The sequence below is a fragment of the Arvicanthis niloticus genome, chromosome 18, assembly GCF_011762505.2.
Source record: "Arvicanthis niloticus isolate mArvNil1 chromosome 18, mArvNil1.pat.X, whole genome shotgun sequence".
Classification (NCBI taxonomy): domain Eukaryota; kingdom Metazoa; phylum Chordata; class Mammalia; order Rodentia; family Muridae; genus Arvicanthis; species Arvicanthis niloticus.
The window spans coordinates 4,941,018-4,962,056 of record NC_047675.1 but is presented as its reverse complement, the minus strand read 5'-3'; the positions used below and the strand labels follow the sequence as shown (position 1 = coordinate 4,962,056).

The following is a 21,039-nucleotide window of genomic DNA, read 5'->3' as shown; positions in this document are numbered from 1 at the left end:
TACATTTCGCTTTGTCATAATTTACTTTACAACTTGGAACTCAGCCCCTTGACTGGGGAATGATTAACAAGAAATGACTTTCGTCACTGCTCCCACAGAATGCCCACACAGCGAAGACAACACACACGCCATGGCCAGTGCTCTTTTCTGTCAGCTTAAAGAGAGAACCCAGGTGGTTTTTCTTATTTGAATAGGATACTCTTTCCAGATAGCACTCAGTAGCTAATACAAATTAAGTCACCTTTCAAGCTTCAAAACTTGTGGAGAACAGCCGTGCAGACCAGCAATGATCGGCTTCTGTGACAGAAGCACCTCCGTTCTCTCCTTCTTAACAAGTAGCAGGGCAGCAGGGAAGCCTGGTGGCTCAGCCTGTTTCCTCAGCATCTGGGAGGCTGAAGTCAGTGGGTCTAAGGCTAGGTTAGATACCATACAGCTCTCAAAACAAAAAAGTACCAAAGATCCAAAAAATAATTTAAAAACAGACAAACAAACAAAAAAACCCTTGTTTATGTGAATTGTAACAAAACTAAATTATAAGCAGAAATGGCTATTTAACTCATGGAAAACTATCACATACTAATACAAACATGAGTTTGTGAAAAATATCTTTATTTCTTTAAATGAAAAACTTTGGAAAAGGAGTTGGCCATTTTTTTCCCCTGGTAAGTCTATTGTCTTTCTTTAATATGAGAGCTGGATTTTCAGATCACCTCCAGCACGTAGACCACTTGTTTATTTCATGCATGTGAAACAACAAAGTATAGCCTCACATGGGTTTCCTAGAAACAGGAAGGACGCTTGCCTGGTCTGATGGGATCCTTGCGGCGTGAGTCTCTGGGATTCCAGAGAAAGCTGGACACTGAGTACTGTCATGGCAATGGTGAATAGTTACGGTGGAAACTGAGCCAAGCCCAAGCTACTCACACATAGCTATGTGAATACCCAGTGGTCCATCTTCCACTTTGATGTATGATTTCATGAACCTCCTTGGAAAGGTCTTGGAAGACCCCACTCATACTCTAAAATTTTTAAAATAGGTTTTACAGAGAGGAGGGATGTTATTAAGACCTAGAGGCAGTACACAGGTCCTTGATTCATAACAATCATCAATTCTTTAATTTACCCAACATTCCTTGAAACGGGATATTATCATCAGAAGTGAAAAAAAAAAAAAAACTGGGAAAAATCAGATTTTGTCTAAAAAGATACAAAGAAAAAGACCAGTGATGAAACATGGATAAAATTATTATATTGTATATACTGAAATCTAGAAAACAGCCTATGTACCCACTGATCCTTAAGCCTGTCTTCTTGAAATGAGCAAAACAAATAGACTTAGACAGCCTTCACCAGAGAAAGTCGTAAAGACTCATCAACTTACAGGGCGTCAAGAACACTGAACATTTTACAACGAAATGTGGAAAGCTTAATCTTAATCGACACAAAACCCACAAATGCATAAACAGAAAGGATTCCCTTTTCCTGTATTCACAGGAGGAAGCAAACACTTTCAATGTGCACGAACACAGACTGAATGCTGAGACTCATGATGTGCCTAAGGATATGGGTTCCTGGGTACTCAGGAGGGGACGGAGAGCCATCGGTGGAATATGACATTCTGTGCTACGAGGGACTGTTAAGAATGTATTCTTTATGGAGGATTGGCTTCAATAAAAGCAACAAGAGAAAGGTTTGAGCTACTCATAAGGAAAAAACCCTCAAACCAAAAGTTTTTTCGCTCTGTGTTTGAAAGAGAAAACAGTAAAAGGTATGAGACTATAGTTATGACCTATATTCTGTTAATAAGATGGACATACTTTTCACAAAGTACTTTTCATATTTGAGGAAATAAATGGAAATATCCACATATCCCTAGATGCCAAAGGAGTAAACTGTAGTCAGAAAAGTTATACTTTATGTATTCCACAGAGGCTCACTTATCACATCCATGTAATAAAACCAGAATTGAAGCAAAGTCCAATGCAAGTGCTCATTGCATACATAAGAACCACCCTTTACACTCACACTTAAAACCGCTTCCTTGTTTTTCTAAACATATCCAACAGAGTCTTTGCATCAAGGAAAGCCAGGACACATTTTACCGTAAACAGAGTATGTCTTCTTGCGTATCTCATAAGCTATAAATGTACCAATTCAGACCTATGGTGACATATTTCATTTCCAACATTAAAAAAAAGGTAAGATTGTCCACTAAGTACTTTTAGATGGCTGAGTCTGTAAAGGTCTTCACTGTTAAAGGAAATAATTTATTTGAACAGGAAACCACAACTTCCATATAATTAGCCTTACCCGTCCCCCCAAAATGAGGTTTTCCTCTAAAATACTGAGAGAGAAGGAAGCTTGTAGGTAACAGATTTGTGGTTCTGTTTTATTTCTCACAGCTATTGAAGTAATTAGTAAAGAATTTTAATATAAAAAGGAGACTAAGACCATGAGGAAGTAATTTAATACAGTCTCAGTGAACCAGCAAACAGAAAAGAGAGGAATGAACACTAGCCTGCTAACAAAAACATGAACTGGTAGTAGAAAAGAAACATTTTCCAAACATCTAAAAGAGACAACAGGGAGATGTGCGTGTGCGTGTGTTTCTTCAAAGTGAACACAAACAACTTAAGAATATTTCTTCCTCTACTTTAAAAAATAGTGCTATATCAGTAACCCAAGGAAGAGCACAAAATGGCCATCCTTAAACAAAAATAAAACAGAGATATCTTGAAATGTGTCTCAATTTCTCCATCGCAAAAATAAAGACAGGCTGTACCAATTTACAAAGCCATGATTTTCAGAGGTGGAGGGCAGTAAGGAAGGGATTAGGAGAGAAAGGATTACAAAACAAATCAACTTACCTTGACACGTTTTCTGGAATGTACTCTAGGACCGGATACCCATCACTTCTCCTAGATGACAGGTCACCGTGTGGTTTCCATGACTCCACTAATGTGTTGACGGGTGGAAAGGAGCTCAAGTGTTGGAAAGATTGGTCTCTAGGTGACCGTGATAAAGATATTGTACCTTGAGCACCAATCCGGTAATGAAAGGACTGTCCACCCGAATTCACACCAACGATGGCAGATGATGGGATGCTAGTTTCAGGGTAATAGCTCCCATCATCTGGTTCTTGCTTAATCCCCACTGGGAATGCGCTGCCCTCACAGCTACCATCAAAGCCGGGCACAGGCGGTCCTAAGATTCCTGATAGAGAATAATAGTCTTTATCATCCATAAAGGAAAAGTACGAGCCATCCATGAATGGAAATGGGTTGACCGTGGGGTTCCCTTTAAAAGAGGCGCCTGAACATGAGTGCTTGCTTGATTCTTGCTTTATTGGTACAGAGAACGGAGAACTGGGGTTGATCTTGTTGTTTCCTCCTAGGCAGGAACTGCTGAAAGCCCCATCTGGTTCTGGTTTTATGTACTGGACAATGTTGAGCTGACCAGTCACACCATTGGAAATGGCCTTCTCGACTTCCTCTGTCTTAGGGAAAGGAACGTCGTGAGCACCTTTCTCGTGGGTGTCTGGACTGGGAACCACATCCTGGATGGCACCGGCTCCCGCAGAAGCTCCTGAAGTGGCATAGCTGAAGGCATTGCTGATGGGGCTGCCGATGGACCCCACTGTGCTGGCTGTCGGGCTGGAGAGTGTGGATCTATTGTTGGTGTTGGAAGGGCTGGAAACAGAGCACCTTGAGTTGTTAAGATTTGCCGGGCTGGACACAGAGGAGCGCAGAGGGACGTTATTTGGACTGGAGACTGGAGATTTTACACTGCAGTGACTTGGAGGGCTGGAAATCGGGGATTTCATGCTGCTTAATGGACTTGAAAGAGGGGAGCCCACGTTGCTCGCATGTGCCGGGCTGTGTGACCGGGAGCCTCTGTTTTCAACACTGGGTGAACATGTCAGCGAGGTTCCTTGAGTGATGGGACTGTGCACTGGGAAACTGCCAAAGCTAGCTGTGGAAGAGGACATGGAGTTGATGCCCGCGGGACTGCATACCGAAGATGGCAAGTTCAGCGGGCTGCAAACAGAGGGGCTCTTCTCATGACAGATGATTGGGCTCTTAACGATGGCACGCATGGCCCCACCATTCATGGAGGCCCCAGAGTCCGGCATGAATGACCTCAAAGGCCTGCTCATAGCACTCAGCGTGGAGGACCTGTGACCATTCTCTTTGTAAAACTTCACCAGCTGCTCCATGTTTTGATAAATCTTGGCCGGGCTCAGGCTTCCTTGTTGGTTCTGCTGATCGTATGTGTACTCGGCATCTCTTACAGAATCCATGTATAAACCCATGGACTCAGCCACCGTGGCTGAAAGTTCCTTGGATTCCAGCTCGGTTTTAATATCTGATGGCAAAATCCCAGACCGACTATTGTCTTGCTGAAGGCAAGGGAGTAATTCGTGTTTTTCTTTGCTGCTTCCTTGAGTACTGTTGTTCTGAATAGCACCGGAAACGCAGCTGACGTTGACAATCTCCATGTAGTTGTTCTCATTGGTCCTCTCTGCAGGTCCAAGTGAAGAACGCTCCAAGGTCTGAGACACTTGACTCCAGCGCCTTTCCATATCTAAGCCTTCAGGGAGACTATGGTAGCCTTTGGTTTCCATAGCTAACAAACAGATTTATATTCAAACGTTAGAGTCAGTAACAACAGTATTATGCCAAGGCAGGTCTAAAATTTCATCTATTAATCTACGATTTATAATTCGACCTAACATAAACAATATTTCTAGTTGCATTAAAATATATCTTCTTGAGTACTAACATAATATGTCACACAAACAGAATATCACCTCTAACTTTTTCAGAAGCCCAGAAAAAGAACCAAGTGCAATTTTGTGTCTCAGTAAAACTCACTGTAATAGAGCCTTGATAGTTTGGAAAGAAAATTTACAAATGGTAACATTCTTGAGTCTTAATATTCAATAGAATCCTAGGGATTGATATGGTAGTCCAAGGGGAACATGGGTGATTAGACAAAGCCAGAAGCATGGTGACAAAACAACAACAATAAAAACAAAACAAAACAAAAAAAACCAACCTATAACTAACTTGGGCAACTTTTTCTTGGGATCCATTTCCACGCAAGAGTGTGGTTCCTTCCTTGCTGTTGAGCCTTTGTCCATCACAGAGCTCCTTTATACACGAAAACAAAGCAAACAACTTTATGATTCCAAAGACTTGGGAAACTTTGCATCATATGAAAGCTGCTTTCCACATGACCAAATACATGGCCTTATTATAAGTGATATGAAAATGCAATTAAAGTTGTGTTTCCAAATATGTGTTTCTCAAATGAATAGCCATAGGAAAAGTCATTGACAGTTTCTAAAAACAGTGAGACTTTCTTAGTTTTATATATTCTAATATATATATTTTCTTATATTAATGATGTCAATTCAGTTAGTGTAGTGTCACTTCTGTAAAGTATGGGTACATATAAACTGACTTGGAGGATGGGTCGGAGCTGTTGCCAGACAGGTCAGCAGCATTTGTCTCTTTCTTGTCAGGAAACAATTTTAAGCTTCCTGGCCTAGCAACACCTCTGTTTGAGTCATCCAACAGACAGGCATTTTTACTCTCAACCGTGAATTGAGGAAGTTTATGAAGGACCCCTGATCATTTAAACCTTTACTCAGAACTATCTCTAGCTACATCCTGGGCTTAAGAACAGTCATGAATCTGTAGTAAAATAAAACTACCCCCTCTAAAACCAATAACATGACAAGAAAACAGAACAAAACAACAGCAACAAAAACCCAACCAGGCCTAATTTCCATCTTAAAGGAGCCCATGGGAATGCTGTCAATATATATTCATTTCCATCTGCTCTAATCGATAAATTTAGCTCATGAACAGATTACAATAGACTATGTATACATAATTATTATGTGCTTATATAATTCAGCCCTCTATTACAAGCCTTTCTGATATATTATTTAACCCTACAGACTAACCTACACAAAACCAAAAATCTGTGAAGAAACAATGCGAGAGACTGACACTGAGCACACAGCTATGTGGAGGAGCTGGAATTTGACCTCGGCTCTCCCTGTTTACCAGCATTTCTCAACCTGGGTCTTAAGAACACTTACAGGCAGGTAATTTTGTTTATTGTGGAGGCTGCCCTACGCACTGGAATATGTTAAACAGGGTCTTTGTCTCCTACCCACTAGATGCTGAGATGCTGAGAATACCACCCTAAAAAAAAATTACTGCAGATTACCAAATGTCCCTCGGGAGCAGAATCATCCCTGGAAACTGCTCTAAAGAAACAGATCACTGAAAAGAATTATCTGACAAAAAAATCAATTCAGTCCAGAAAAATCTTATCTGTACATCTTAGTATTAAAAATTATGCCTGCATATATTTTCACATCTATATGCCCTGCCAAGTCTGCAGTTCTTCATATGTAAAGCCTACTACAGGCCTTCCAGCCTCTCTCTGCTTTACCTCCAGTTCTTCTCCCCAATCCTCTGATTTTTAAAAAAAGGACTAGGAAGTCTTTTACTACAGAATTTAAATTAACATTGCAAAACAATATGACTTACCTAAATAATTGGTACTACATATCACAAGTCTCTATAACGAGATGTAATGCACAATTGCCCCTGGTTCTCTGTAGTCTACAGTAGATTTTAAATTATAAGTAGTTAGAAACTATCAGTTTTACCACCGTGTCCCAGATGGATAGTTAAATGCAAATAAAAATGTTTAACTATTATACTATAATCAATACTCAATTTATGAACCTTAAAACCTACCAATTATGTAGTATGCTTTCACTTAAAGAACATTATTCTATTAATTCTTAATCAAAAATCAATTTCTAAAAAGTAGAAAATAAATCAAATCACAAAGATTGAGGTTGTTATCTGGTAATTTCAGCCAGAAAAAAAAAGTAAATATAGACAATAACCAGTAAAAGTGCAAGTGTGTGCGCGCGCGCACACACACACACACACACACACACACACACACACACACACACAAACTGGAACCCAAATCATTGAAAAAAAATCAATGGACTTTTTTTTTCAGTTTTCTGAGTAATAATTTGAAAAATACAATAAATATTTCATGCTACTTCTGTTTGTACAGAAACTATTCTGTTCTTTCTATACCAAAGATAGACATATACAGCTAAGATGTACCTGTTTCTGGTTCAAATCCATTAACCATCACAAGAACTGTGTGTATTCAGAAGAGAACCCCTTGCATATGTGCAGCCTACTCTCCATCACCAAACTCATTCCTCTCCTGCACTCTGCACCGTGAGCCCCGAAAGGCCTTCAGGTGAAGTGGTCCCTTTGCTTCTTCATTACATGGCTTCCACAGGAACCATCCTCCTGACTATGATGGCTATAGCCTTCAGCCTCCCCTCCATCCTAAGCAACAGTTCTGTCTGCCCTGAATCTGAAGGGGATCCTCACCTAGACCCTTTTCCAGAACTTTACCGGCTCAACTGTCTTCTGGGATAGGTGGACACTGCTTTTTTATGAGGTCTCACGTTGAAAATCTGGATTCCAAAATTCCTGGGACATTTTAAAATGCAGAAAGTAGTGTGTTTTTAATTCCGCACTCCCTAAACTAATTTGATTTCTGTACATGTTGTTGTTCAGAGGACCTACTAATATCCTGAGGGACTCTTGTCACTATTGCCTAAATGGGCCATACACTAGGTCTACAAACCTCTTTAAAGCTCACAGTAGAATCCCTTCTGAAGGCAGTGGGCAGCAGCCACAGCTTCTCTCTAAAGGGAAGCACCTTCTCAGCTAACATCAGACATCTGATCTCAACTTCCCAAGTCCTGGTTCTCCAAACCCTGAACTCCCAAAACATTCGCCTAAAGCCAACTGTATTTCACTGAGTTATTGACAGGAATATTGAGAAGAATTTGCCAGAGGCTTTGCTGAAATCTAAATTGGCTTTGTTCAAGGTATCTTCATCTGTCAACCTCACCCACTTCTCAAGGGAAAACAGTAAAGGTTGGCAACCAACACAGAAGGGTGGGCAGCAGTTGGCACGTGAACACTTTCCCTGTAAACACCGTTTTTAAGATCAGCTGCTTTTAAAATAGGATTACTGAAATATTTTATGGTGAGTTCTCCTCAGTTATTATTTTAGTTAGTTTTTTTTTATATAAACAAATGAGTTAGGTTAGAAATTTATTTCCTGTGTTGTCCAGGAAACTGGGGTTGGCTTTTTAAACCTGACATAATGACCATGGCTTTGAAGAGTAGTTCAGTCAGCCTGAACTTACCAATGAGTACTAAAAATACAACTTGATGAGTATGATCCTCATAAAACTTTATCCTGAGGGTAAAGGGAAAGGTTTTTGTTACTTAAGTATAAAATAAAGCAGGGAGTTATATGAACGCTTAGTTTAGAAAAATCAGGCCTCCAAGTTTCCCAGAAAACACTGTACCAGAGACTCTTGGGCTATTGTGAACCTTTATTTTCATGCAAAAGAAGCACAAAAGTTTCCACATAGATAAGGGAAAGCACCAACAGGCTTTACATGTATGTGTGTGTGTGCACATGCTCGTGTTCACTTGTATATGTGCAAAGGATTCACTAGTATCCTGAGGGGCACTTGTTACTATGTTACTATTGTCCTAAATGAGCCATATGCCAGGTCAGGAATGAATATATATATATATATATATATATATATATATATATATATATATATATTCTTAAATACTATTAGCACAAAAGAAACAGACTTTAAAACTTTGTTTCACAGTCTGTTAAACGGCCCTATTTCATAAGAAAGTAGTTTCTTTTTTTTCCCCGGGGGAATTATTAAAGATTCTTGGGAATTTGCATATTTTCTGAAAACTTTCACTTTTAATGCTCCCCAAATATATTCCCTTTTTAATGGCATCTCCTCCCTCCACTCCAGTTATGTTACTGTAGTAGAGTGGTACAGTAGAGACCCAGGGCTCTTGAGGGCTGCTTTAGAAGGCAGATAACTTCAGGAAATTCGTTTTAGTCTCTCTGCTCTTCAGGACTGTTACCTTCCCCTCTTATAGATGAGGAATAAACCTGCCAAGGTCACCTAAGAGAGTGGGAGAACCAGTTAGAGCCAAGCACACAGGAGTTCTGCTCACTGGCCTGACCCAATGAGCCACATCATGTCGCTCTCTCTCTCTCTCTCTTATTTCCTTTAACAAAACTACCTCTTCCATAAAAGCTTTGCTTTAGCTTTAGTCGAGCCCCTTCTAAACTTCCGAAAGTATCTCATGACACACATGGTAGGTAGCATGCTATGATGTCAAACGCGAAACTGAAGCTCCAGGGGAAGACTACGCAGATGGGGAATGCTGTTATCATTACTATGTAAATACCGGCAATAAGAGCACCTATAGAGTGAGGACCCGCAATGGTATGAAGCAGCTTGGTGCCTTTAAAACTCAGCGATTTTAATAACTCTTCTGCAAGCAAAAGTTTCCCGAACTATGGTATAATAAATAAATAAATAAATAAATAAATAAATAAAGCAGATGGTATGATGAAGCATTATGATTTAAACCTCGTCTTTTAAAAATTCAGCAGGAAAATCCATCTATCTAAAACCCATCTGGACAAGGATGCCACCAAAAGCAGCTTCATCCCTTGTCTGTCCCTGTCCTAAGAATCCCCTAGAGTTTCCCCATTTATAAAGGAACGGAGACTGCAAGATTTTCCAGACCCCGTTCATACAAGATCTATGGTGATTTAGCTCCTTCAACTGCCCTTATCGGCTACACCTCCCACTCAGACTGAGGAGCTTCCGCAATTGATAGATGAAAGAAACATTATTCAAACGTCCTTTAAAATTTGCAAGAGCAAAACGATCTGAAATTCATTTTGGGGGAAAGGGGAGGGTGGTAGACCGCCCACTGCCAAAGGCGGTTAAAAGCCGCTCTTTAGAGGGCATTTATCCAAAGTAGCCAAACTTTCCCAAAATAGTCCTCAGCCGGCCAGGGTGGGGGTGGGGGTGGGGGATGAAAAACCAAAACAAAACAACAAGCACACAGAACCCTACAGACTGTGCCTCCAGATTACGCAGAGGCTTCTTCCCCCAAAGTGCAAGCCACCCTTGCCACGGCCGCACACAGGGTTGGACCGGAGGCGCCCCACTGCGCACCCCTACACACCTGCCTCGGCCAGGGTCGTCCTCTCGCCGTCTACCTGTTGCAGCACTTGCCACCTCCACGACACCCCTGCTGCGGAGCCCCCCTACATCCAACCACATCCAGGCCAGCGAGTGCCGCTCTCCCTGCAGCGGGAGAGCCCGAAACAGCAGCGGTGTCGCCCAGGTGACTTGCACAGGCTTCCTCTGAGCAGCCTGAAGTTGGCTCTCTTCTCCCCGGCCCAATGACACCCCGGGTGCGCAGGAGCTGAGGGGAGGGGTCAGGGGCAGGGCCAGGGCGGGCCAAGAGGAGGGGGCGGGCGAAAGCCCGGAGGGGGGGAGTGGAAAGCCGGCCCTTTTAAACCGGGTCACATGTCCAGAAAGTTCAGGTCGCTGTCCCGCCCGCCGGAGCCATTTCTATTGGCCAAGGGGGAAACCAGGCTCCACGCTGTGCGGGCCAGCCGCGCTTCTCATTGGGCAATCGGGGCTGTCAGTCACCAGGCGGGCGACATGACTGATACAAAGTTGCTGCGACACAGCTTGGACTCTGCAGCTTCCTTAAAGCCGCAGAGGCGACGAGTTCGCCTAGTTCTCGGCTTTGGCCCCGACTGGAGATACCCCTGCACTCGCTACCCTTTAGCCCACTCTGCTCCTTCGCCCCAAACTTGCTCTCACCTACCCATCTGTCCCCTCCGGGGGACTACAGGCAATCTGGAGAGAAGGGGAAAGCGTGGTGACGCGAGAGCAGCCTAGATGGTGTGCCCTGGCTTTCTCCACCTGCAGCGCCAGGTGAGCCGCAGCGGCGCACACCCGGCGGCTCTCACAGTGTCCTCAGGCCTAAGACTGCTCGAGTGGGCGTCCCCGGGACCCCTGAAGCTCTGCTCCACGCCCCCTCCAGGTTTCAGAGTTACCTCCCCGCGGTGCAGCCGTAATCTCCGCGGTAGGAGAGCCAGAGTATCTCGTTCCCACTCGATTTCAGTTTCCTTGTTTTAACCACGCAGGAAAAGCGGGTGCTTTCAGTGCAGCCAACCCCCTTTAAACACAGCCTTCTTCCCACCCCACCCCCTGCCAAAAAAAAAAAAGTGCCAGGGTCAAGAGCTGAGGCGCCTGATAATTTTGTTACTGTACTTACTACTTTAGTACTGGATTTTTCCACTAGTTCACTATGCAAGAAAGCTTACTATCGAGGATATTCACTTTATAATGTGTGGAAGGGGTGCACATAATTGGGGCAGGCATACTGGAGGGGGGGGAACACTAAAACTATTTTCCAAGGATGTTTGTCTGCACAAAGAAATTTTGGCCCCTTTCCTTCGCTCCCATCCTGACTTCCTTCCCGCCCACTTAAGCACTTCACTTGCTAAGTCGAAAGATGGACTCCTTAACTTTAATTTCTAAGGACTTTCAGACTGGTCTGAGGCTCCGCTTTGGACTCCCCTGCTGGCTGGGAGTCAGCACCAGTGACGTACACACCTAAATCTGGTCCCCTGGCCCTTGGCGACCCGCAGGCCGCCGGCGGCAGCTGTGCAACTTCAGGCTCACCCTCGCTCCCCGCGAGCTGAAGCCCCAGAAGGAGGAGGGCACCTTGTGCCCAAGGCCCCTCCTCTCCTTACAGTTAGTTAAGCCTCAGGATCCCGGATCCCAAGCCCAAGGAGAACTCTCAGCCACTCCCGCAGGACACTCCCCAGAGGCAAAGGGGACTGCATCGGAGTCGGCAAGCTGGTTGGGACTCCGGACTCCCGTTACCAACAGTCCCTGGCGTGGAGCTGGCCCTAGAGCCCCTACACACACGAATCCCCAGCCGACTGTCCCTACTTTCCCGGGAGGGTAGCTGTCATGCGCGCCGTGCCAGCACTCTCAGCATCGATCACTCCCGGGGCCGCGCGAGGGTGGCGAGCTGGAGCTAGGGGAGTCCCGGACCCGGCGGCCCGGGCTCGCCAAGCTGCAGTGCCTGCAGCTCAGCCAGTGTGGCAGAACTATTCATTATTAAAGAAAAGCACCCGGCTCTTTTTACTAAGTTTTTACCTCCTTTAGGGAGGGCTGGTTTTGCCTTGGATCGAAGCTCCTTGCAAAATCTAGGTTAGAACGGCGGCGCGGAGCGCGCTCGCCAGCCTCTCAGCACCCTTGTCCCGGGCCGGCCTGGCGGGCACCTGGCCTACTGCCGGCAGCCCACCTCCTTGAGTCGACCCGCTTCCTCCGCCCTCTGAGCTGGCCCTGACACCCCGGGGCCTCCCTTGCGCTCCCCGGCCCCCTCCCGCCACTGTCAGTGCAAAGTGACAGTGACAGTCGCTGCACTCACCTTTTCTAGGACATGGTAGGGAGGCTGGGGCGGGGGAGGGGGGCAGCGAGACTCCCGCCGCCTCCGCCGCTGCTGCCCGCCACCAGCAAGTCCAATACCCGCTGATCGGCAATGAGGATGGAGAGGATAGCAATCCTGGCAGTCACCCTATTGACGGTGGGTAGAGTAATAGAGCGACAGTGTAGATACCCTGTTGGAGGCAGCGAGCCGGCGAGCCGGCGAGCTGGCGGCACTAAATCCCGCCGAGGGGGCTGCGAGCACCCGCCGGTCCCCAGCAGCTGCTGCCAGGCCTGGGGCCGGCGGGTCTCCGGGGCTGCTGGCTCGCCCCGGGGTGACTGTGGAGGTCCCGGGAGCCCGCCAGTCCAGCGGTAAGATCCCGCGCCCGCAGCGGGAAAGCGCGGCTCTCCGCGCCCCCTCCCAAGACTGGGGTGGCCGGTGACAGCTCAGGCGACAGAGCGTGGTGTGTGTGTGTGTGTGTGTGTGTGCGCGCGTGTGCGTGTGTGCGTGTGTCTGTGTGTGTGTTTGTGGGGGCAGCCGCAGGGGGAGCCCGCGGTGCCGTGGCCCCCTCCCCGGGTCACACCCTCACTAGCAGTATGAGGCAGTCCAGTGGTCCTGCCACCCGCTGGTGGGAGACAGGGGTGTTAGTGGCGGTCGTCGGAACCCCATCCACTGACAGCAAGAAAGCCTAGGGAAAACGCAACCCCAGTGCACGCACCCTGTATGCTTCTCTTCGCGGGTCCCCAAAGTCAGCCCTGACCTGGCGCCTGGCCTCAGGTGCAGGTGCCACCGGTTAGGGAGCAGAGGGCTGGAAGACCAAGAGCGGTCCAGGAGGAAAAGTTTCTTTCCTGTGCCTCCGCTGCCCACCCAGTGAGACAGCTTTTGGGTCGCTGCCCTACCCCCACCGTGGGGGGGAGGACACCAGGCGGCCCGGGGTGTCTGCGCACCAGGGCGCTTGGGAAGCGACCGCTAGCGACCCGGAGCTTGGATAGCGGCTGCCCAGAGCGCTGTGGGCCCAGGAAGGGGCGAGCGGCTGCAACCCTCCCCCCTCGCGCGCCCCCGCGCCGCCCCGCGCGCCCCCGCGCCCTCGCGCCCGCCCGGGCAGACACCTACGCAGATGCGAAAGTGAAAGGCGGGCTCCCTGGCCGGGCGGCGCGGCGCGGGCACGCGCCGGTGGGAGGAGGACCGAGCCGAAGCTGTGGTCCTGGGGTTCTCTAGTCCCCCGCACCTTCTCACGCTCCAGCCTTTACCAAGTCCTAGCCTCTCACCCAAAGGCACTCTGGTCACCCCAGCCCAGTGAATGTGTGTGCGCGCGCCCGTTTTCACGCGCACTCGCGGGTGTGCGAGATAGCTCAAGACTCTTCCAGTGCACCGTTACACATGTCCCTAGTTGGAAGTCTGCGGGGCCGGGAAGACCAGTGTCACTAGTAGTACACGGTCACCTGCTTGCTTGCTCTCTCGCTCTTTCTTTCTTCTTCTTCTTCTTCTTTTTTTTTTTTTTTTTTTTTTTTTTTTGGAACGAGTTAAACAAATCCGGGAATTGACCTCACAACCCTCTTTTTCTGGTTTGATACTGCTACCACTGTTTTCTAAGCCTCCCTCGCCCTTCCCTCTTTCCAATTCCTTCCTATATAGCTGTGAAGGTTGCTGGTCCTCATTCAAACCGGCAACTGTCCTGCTAAAATAATCCCTGTCTTTCTCCAACCCCGTTCCCACAGTACCACATCAAGCTTAGTTGCTCCACCACCCACAGCATTGACACTCCTCAGTTCTTTGGTGGCTCAACATGGCTTTTTGACATGAGGAAAAACATTTTTTTCCCTGCTTTTTATTTGTAAAAGTGTCTTCTAGGCTAACTTTTGTGAAGGTATGTCTTAGGTGAGATCAAGAAAATGTTTTATATAATTTATAATAAAATTTAACCTTATATTCAGCTAACTTTATAAAGGACAATTTGGAGATACACTGATGATGGCAGACCAGACTGACTGGAAATGCGTTAAAAATAAGATAGATTGATAGTGATGGACTGGTTAAATGAACAAAAAGATGGAGATATATATATGGCATGTGTATGTAGTATAATAATGAAAGAATCAAATTGCCAGTATACAAGAGTTTTCTCCAACTTCCTTGTATGTTTGAAACGTTTTTCATAGTAAAATATTAGATGAAGAAGAGCCACCATTATTATAACTGAGATCATGTAAATTCCTTTTCTGAGATTGACACATTAGGCTTGGATGATTACCTTCCCATTTACAGAGTAAATTTGACACAAGAATTCTTTCCTCACACGCTCCCACCACCATCAATGCTTTTATATACAGATGATGTGATAAAAGTATGGAATAAAATGGAGTTATAATAACTGCAACATTTTTGAAATTTAAGAAATTTTTCCCCCTATGTTTTTATTTGGTCACTTTGCAATTTTTTATCTGCCCTGCCTTTAGGATTGTTTGACATTAAGATCTAAGAATATATATATATATATATATATATATATATATATATATATATATATATTCATTAATATATATTCATTAATATATTATATATTCATTATGTATCAATTATATATATTCATATACATATAAATATATAATATGTATATATGTATATACATATATATGTATCTATATTCATTCTTTTGAAACCCTTTCAGGCCAAAATAGAGGGTCATATATGTCAGTTTCTTTTATTCCTGGGGAGAGATTTAGAAGATTTTGCAGTTATCCATAGGCAAAGTTGTAGGTTTTTCTAGTTTTAAATCCTTATCTGAGTATTAAGTTTCCCTTGCATAATCTTGCTTTGTGGGCACTCTGATAAGACAACAGCTCTGGAGTTCAATGCCACACCCCCTTGTGGATAGTGGGAAGGTAGTATTGCTTTGTATAGGACCAGCCCACCAGTGCCCTATCTGACGGACCCTCATGAGAAGGAAGAACACAGGGCTTAGGGTGTTAGGGTACATGCCCACCAATGTGAGTCCTATTAGCTCCAGGATGTGTCACACAATGCCATTGCTTTGAAAAAGGTATTTTCTAACCAACTTTGTCCTTCCCAACTCTTTAGCTAAGCATATTTGTTCTTTGCAAAAGGATGGAAATTTTAATTTCTTTTGAAAAAAAAGATTAAAAATTAAGACATGGGCAATCACAGAAACTGATCACTGTCTCCTATATAGGTGCCATAGGTCTTAAAGCCTTGAGCAGCTGCAGACACGTCTCTCCCTGTTGACAATGAGAGCACATTCACAGGCTGAGCTGAGGACACCCCCTCCCCCATCCCATTACTGTCAAACTCCCTGAGGTTTGCCACAGTAAAGTGCACGACTCAGCTTTTGCAATTTACATGTGTGACATCACATCCTCTATTATGTAACTTCAGAAACAAAGCCTAATATCTAAGTTTGTGTTGGAAAAAATCCCTCCTAGCTCTGTCTTAACTTGAACAGAGCCACCCCTTGATTCCGTTTCCAATCCCATTTCTTCAACAGTGGAAAATGAGCAGGATTTATAAACTAAAAAATCTCTCTAACCCCAAACTGAACATATCTTTCTTTTTATATCTTTATTTGCTGATAAGAAAGTAAAACACATATAGTTTGTATTAAATAGTTTCTTTTTAAAGATAAAGTCTGAAGCGTTTAGTTATAATTAACTTCATTACCAAGCCTACCATGCTAGGGCTATTTATTTATTTATTTAGTGTTTGTTTGTTTATTTAAGATTTCCCCTCCCTACCAGCTGTTGGAAACAGTTGAGAAAGACAGTGAGAGCTAGAGAGAGATGGGGGCGGGGTCAGAAAGAAAAGATGAACAGGACAATGATATCAGACCAGCTTCTTTGTTTATTACAGAACACACATGTTACAGTTTATCAACATTGCAAGCAAGGAAGAAATTGCAGACTGGAAGATAAATGCAGAACATATTAGAGATTTTGCTGATATCCAAAATTGCCCAAACTCAATTTTCTACACAATTTGGAATATTTGTTTCAGCTTTCATTATTCACTAATTTGAATAATTGATGTGGGATTTGTTTACAGATTGATTTATCTGTCTACCTTTATTCCATTTTCAGGCAATTTAAATAGAAAATTCAGAAATGTACTCCATTTCTATGGCCAGATTTTGAGATGGGAGAGCACCAAACAGCATACACATCACGATTACTCTGCCATATTATTAGAAGCAAATCAGATTTCATTGGGCCCACACTGAGGTTCTAAATTTAGAAATAATGTACAGTAGTTGAAAGGGGAAGGAACTTAGAACAGTATGGTTTAATAAAAAGAAGGACATTTTCAATTTCTTTTCTCATACATTCTTGGTGCAGTGGAGGAAATTCGTCACCTTTAAATAACTGTGCTAATCTTACATAAATAACTGCATGGTTGTGTGCTCATTAGGAAACCAGGCTGTTCTGTGGTATCATGCTCAGCATCGGTGTGTGTGTGCACACACAGGTGCATGCACACACACAGGTGCACGCACACACACACACACAGGAGCATGCACATACACACAGGTGCATGCACACACAGGTGCATGCACACACACAGGTGCACGCACACACACACACAGGAGCATGCACATACACACAGGTGCATGCACACACAGGTGCATGCACACACACAGGTGCACGCACACACACACACAGGAGCATGCACATACACACAGGTGCATGCACACACAGGTGCATGCACACACACAGGTGCACGCACACACACACACAGGAGCATGCACATACACACAGGTGCATGCACACACGGGTGCATGCACACACACAGGTGCACGTACACACACACACAGGAGCATGCACATACACACAGGTGCATGCACACACGGGTGCATGCACACACACAGGTGCATGCACACACACAGGTGCATGCACACATATATATAAGCACATACATACACAATACACATTCATACACAAATACATACTACACACCACACACACTGAACACACATACCACACACACTACATATAGCTATACACTCACACAGCACACAAACAATACACTTATACACCACACATACACACAAGCACTTATATATGTACATACACTGATGTGTACTCAAATATATACATAAAAACACATGCACATAGATATGCACACCACAGACACATGCACACACATACACTACAGATGCCACACACACACCACACACACATACACTACATATACCACCCCCCCCACACACACATACACTACAAATACCACACATACCACACCATACATACTACACATTTCTACACACACACATACACACCACAAGCATTCACACACATCTCCCACCCACATACGGAAATACACTGGGCAAGAGTGTAAAGCCGGTGTCTCTGTGGACTAGATGAAAAGCCCGTTGAGAGTTTCTCACCGCTGCCACAGGAGCAGTCGCTCTTCAGTAGTCAGTGCTATATTTTTAGCAGCATTTTAACAGCCATCAGTAACAACTAAGACAACATTTCGATCAACAATCTTTTTTTATTCTATCAAAGATGATTGCAAAAAGAGTGCCTCAATATTTAAATGTTTATCCATTAACAAGGAATAGTGTCTTATCGTAGGAAATGCTACAAACGCATAGAGACAGGAGTAAGATAACCACATAAAGTGAGGCCTAATAGTTTTTTTTTTTCAGTTTGAGTCTTCTGAGTCCTGTGTATGCATAATAAAGGTAACCATTCCTGAAGGTGTATTCCATGTCAGAAAGAGAAACATCATAACTGGACGGTGCTAGATTCTTGTCCCATGTTTGCAAATAGGTGGAGCCTAGTTATGTGGGCAGAGAACGTGAATAGAAAGAATCTTTCCCCAACAGAGTATAGAAAGGAGGTTTATCATATGCCAGATATATGACCCTGCAAATAGCAGACAGAAAAATGTAAGACGCTTCATGACAGATGCCATCATTAACCATAAAGACAACCATGGCTATCTGTGTATCTGTGTAACTGTGTTTATGTGGTAACTGATAACTTGATACAGGGAATGATTTACAGAGCAAATGAACCAAATCTCCCGTGTGTCATGTGCAGGCTCCCCAAACTGAATGATTTTGGCTACAAGAGAAATAGAGGAAATTGTATTTTTTTTCACAAGCCTTCGGAGCCATCTTACTTAGAGGTCATCTGCTCATGTCAAGTGCTTAATTACAGTTGTGAGCTTGTCCCAAAGAAGGCAGCTAAGTGTTTCAACTTCATTTAGGTGACAGGGCAGAGAAGCTATGTATTCTTACAGCAAATGCCATTTTTTATTGCATGACATGTATACTCGCTAATGCTCTTGGGGTTTCATTACTTCTTTTAATAGGCAGTGTTTTAAATTATATGACAGATTTTTTTCTCTCTTTCGATTTTTATTATTTTGTTTATTTGCATTCCTGTCATTGCTTCCCCTCTCGTTCTCCCCTCTTACAGTCCCTCATCCCATTCCTCCTTTCCCTTGCCTCCGAGGGGTGCTCTCCCTCCAACAAGCCTCCTCCTTTCCTGGGGTCTCAGGTCTCTCTAGGATTAAATGCATCTTCTCCACTAAAGCCCGACCAAGCAGATCTCGGCTGTATTTGTGCCAGGGGTCTCAGACCAACCCATGTATGCTCCTGACTGGTGGCTCAGTCTCTGAGAGCTCCTTGAGGTCTGGGTTAGTTGAGATTACTGGTCTTCCTATGGGGGGGTCACTCTCACCTTCAGCTTCTTCAATCCTTCCCCTAATTCAACCATAGGGGTCCCCGACTTCAGTTCAATGGTTAGGTGTAAGTATCTGCTTCTGTCTCCATCAGCTACTGTTAAGGCCTCTCAGGGGACAGCCATGCCAGGCTCCCATCTGTAAGCACACCATAGCATCAGTAATAGTGTCAGGCCTTGGTGCCTTCCCATAATAAGGATCCCATGTTGGACTGGTCATTGGACTGCCTTTCCTTCAGTCTTTTCTCCTTTTTTGTCCCTGCAGTGCTTTCACACAGGAACAGTTCTGGGTCAGAAATTTTGACTCTGTTTTTCTGCTTGAGGCCCTATATAGCTACTGGAAGTAGGCTGTTTGAGTTCTCTCTCCCTAGTGTTGGTCATTTTAGCTAAGGTAACAACCCCTTTGAGTCCTTAAAGTCTCTTGCCTTCTGGGTCTCTGGTACTTCCTAGAGGGTCCCCCCACCTACCTACCCCATGATGCTTATCTTCATTCATTCTCTTGGTCCACTGGGCTTCTCCCCTGCCCCTATACCTGATCCTGTTCCCATTTTCCCCTCCCCCGCCCTCTCCCACAAAGGTCCCTCCTTCCCCCTGCCTCCTGTGATTATTTCCTTCCTCTTTCTAAGTGGAACTAAAACATTCTCACTTGGGCCTTTTTACCCGTTACACTTCTTACAGTATATGGGTTGAATCCTAGGTATCTTGAACTTTTGGGCTAATATCCACTAATCAGTGAGTACATAACATGCATGCCCTTTTGGGTCTGAGTTACCTCATTCAGGATGATATTTTCTAGTTCCATCCATTTACCAGCATAATTCATGATATCCTCATTTTTGATAGCTGAATAGTATTCCATTGTGTAAATGAACCATACTTTCTGGATCCATTCTTCTGTTAAGGGACATCTGGGTTGTTTCGAGCGTCTGGCTATTATAAATAAGGCTGCTATGAACATTGTGGAGCACATGCCCTTGTGGTATGGTGGGGAAACTTTTGGGTATATGCCCAAGAGTTGTATAGCTGGGTCTTCAGGTAGAACTATTTCCAATTTTCCGAGAAACTGCCCGATTGATTTCCAGAGTGGTTGAACCAGCTTGCAGTCCTCACCAGCTTGTGCTGTCATTTGAGTTTTTGATCTTAGCCATTTTGATTGGTGTGAGGTGAAATCTCAGGTTCATTTTGATTTCTATTTCTCTGATGAATAAGGACTTTGAACATTTCCTTAAGTTCTTCTTAGCCATTCAAAATTCTTCGGTTGTAAATTCTCTGTTTAGCTCTGCACCCCACTTTAAAAATGGGTTGTTTGGTTTTTTGAAAGTTGACTTGTTGAGTTCTTTATATATTTTGGATATTAGCCCTCCGTGAGATGTAAAGTTAGTGAAGATTTTTCCCCATCTGCAGGTTGCAGATTTATCCTCTTGATGGTGTCTTTTGCCTCACAGACGCTTTTCAGTTTCATTAGGTCCCATTTATCGATTGTTCACCTTAGTGCCTGAGCCATTGGTGTTGTGTTCAGGAAATTTCCTCCTGTGCCAATGACTATGAAGCTCTTTCCCACTTTATCTTCTATTAGATTTAGTGTATCTCATTTTATGTTGAGGTCCTTGATCCACGTGGACCTGAGCTTTGTACAGACCGCTAGTTAGACACTTTATTGAAGATGCTTTCTTTTTTTCCACTGTATATTTTTGGTTTCTTTTTCAAAGATCAAGTGTCCATGGGTGTGTGGGTTTACTTCTGCATCTTCGATTCTAATTCCATTGATTGACCTGTCTGTTTCTGTAACAATACCATGCAGGGTTTATTGTTGTTGTTGTCATTGTTGTTTTATCACTATTGCTTTGTAGCACAGCTTGAGGTCAGGGACAGTGATTCCTGTCAGGGACAGGGAAATGCTTTTA

At 44.3% G+C, this 21,039-nt stretch overlaps 1 protein-coding gene and 1 long non-coding RNA gene across 6 annotated transcripts in view; one reads left to right on the top strand and one right to left on the bottom strand.

Annotated features, from left to right (window-relative positions):
• Nr3c2 (nuclear receptor subfamily 3 group C member 2) overlaps positions 1–13,456 on the bottom strand; it is a 327,934-nt gene extending 314,478 nt beyond the window's left edge. The window contains exons 1-2 of one of the 5 annotated variants that reach the window (XM_076915431.1): positions 13,153–13,456; positions 2,868–4,626 (exon numbers count right to left, since the gene is read on the bottom strand). In XM_076915431.1, coding sequence (XP_076771546.1) covers positions 2,868–4,624 — 1,757 coding nt within the window. In that variant the 5' untranslated portion in view covers positions 4,625–4,626; positions 13,153–13,456. Of the gene's footprint in view, positions 1–2,867; positions 4,627–5,058; positions 5,151–10,163; positions 10,406–11,049; positions 11,141–12,437; positions 12,571–13,152 lie in introns of those variants that run through there. The other 4 variants (XM_076915429.1, XM_076915430.1, XM_034522707.2 and 1 more) reach the window with 4 other exon arrangements.
• The window catches only part of LOC143434914 (uncharacterized), a 51,207-nt gene continuing 42,629 nt past the window's right edge, over positions 12,462–21,039 (top strand). Inside the window, exon 1 of the long non-coding RNA XR_013104772.1 lies at positions 12,462–12,593. This is a non-coding gene — a long non-coding RNA (uncharacterized LOC143434914). The remainder of the gene's footprint in view (positions 12,594–21,039) is intronic.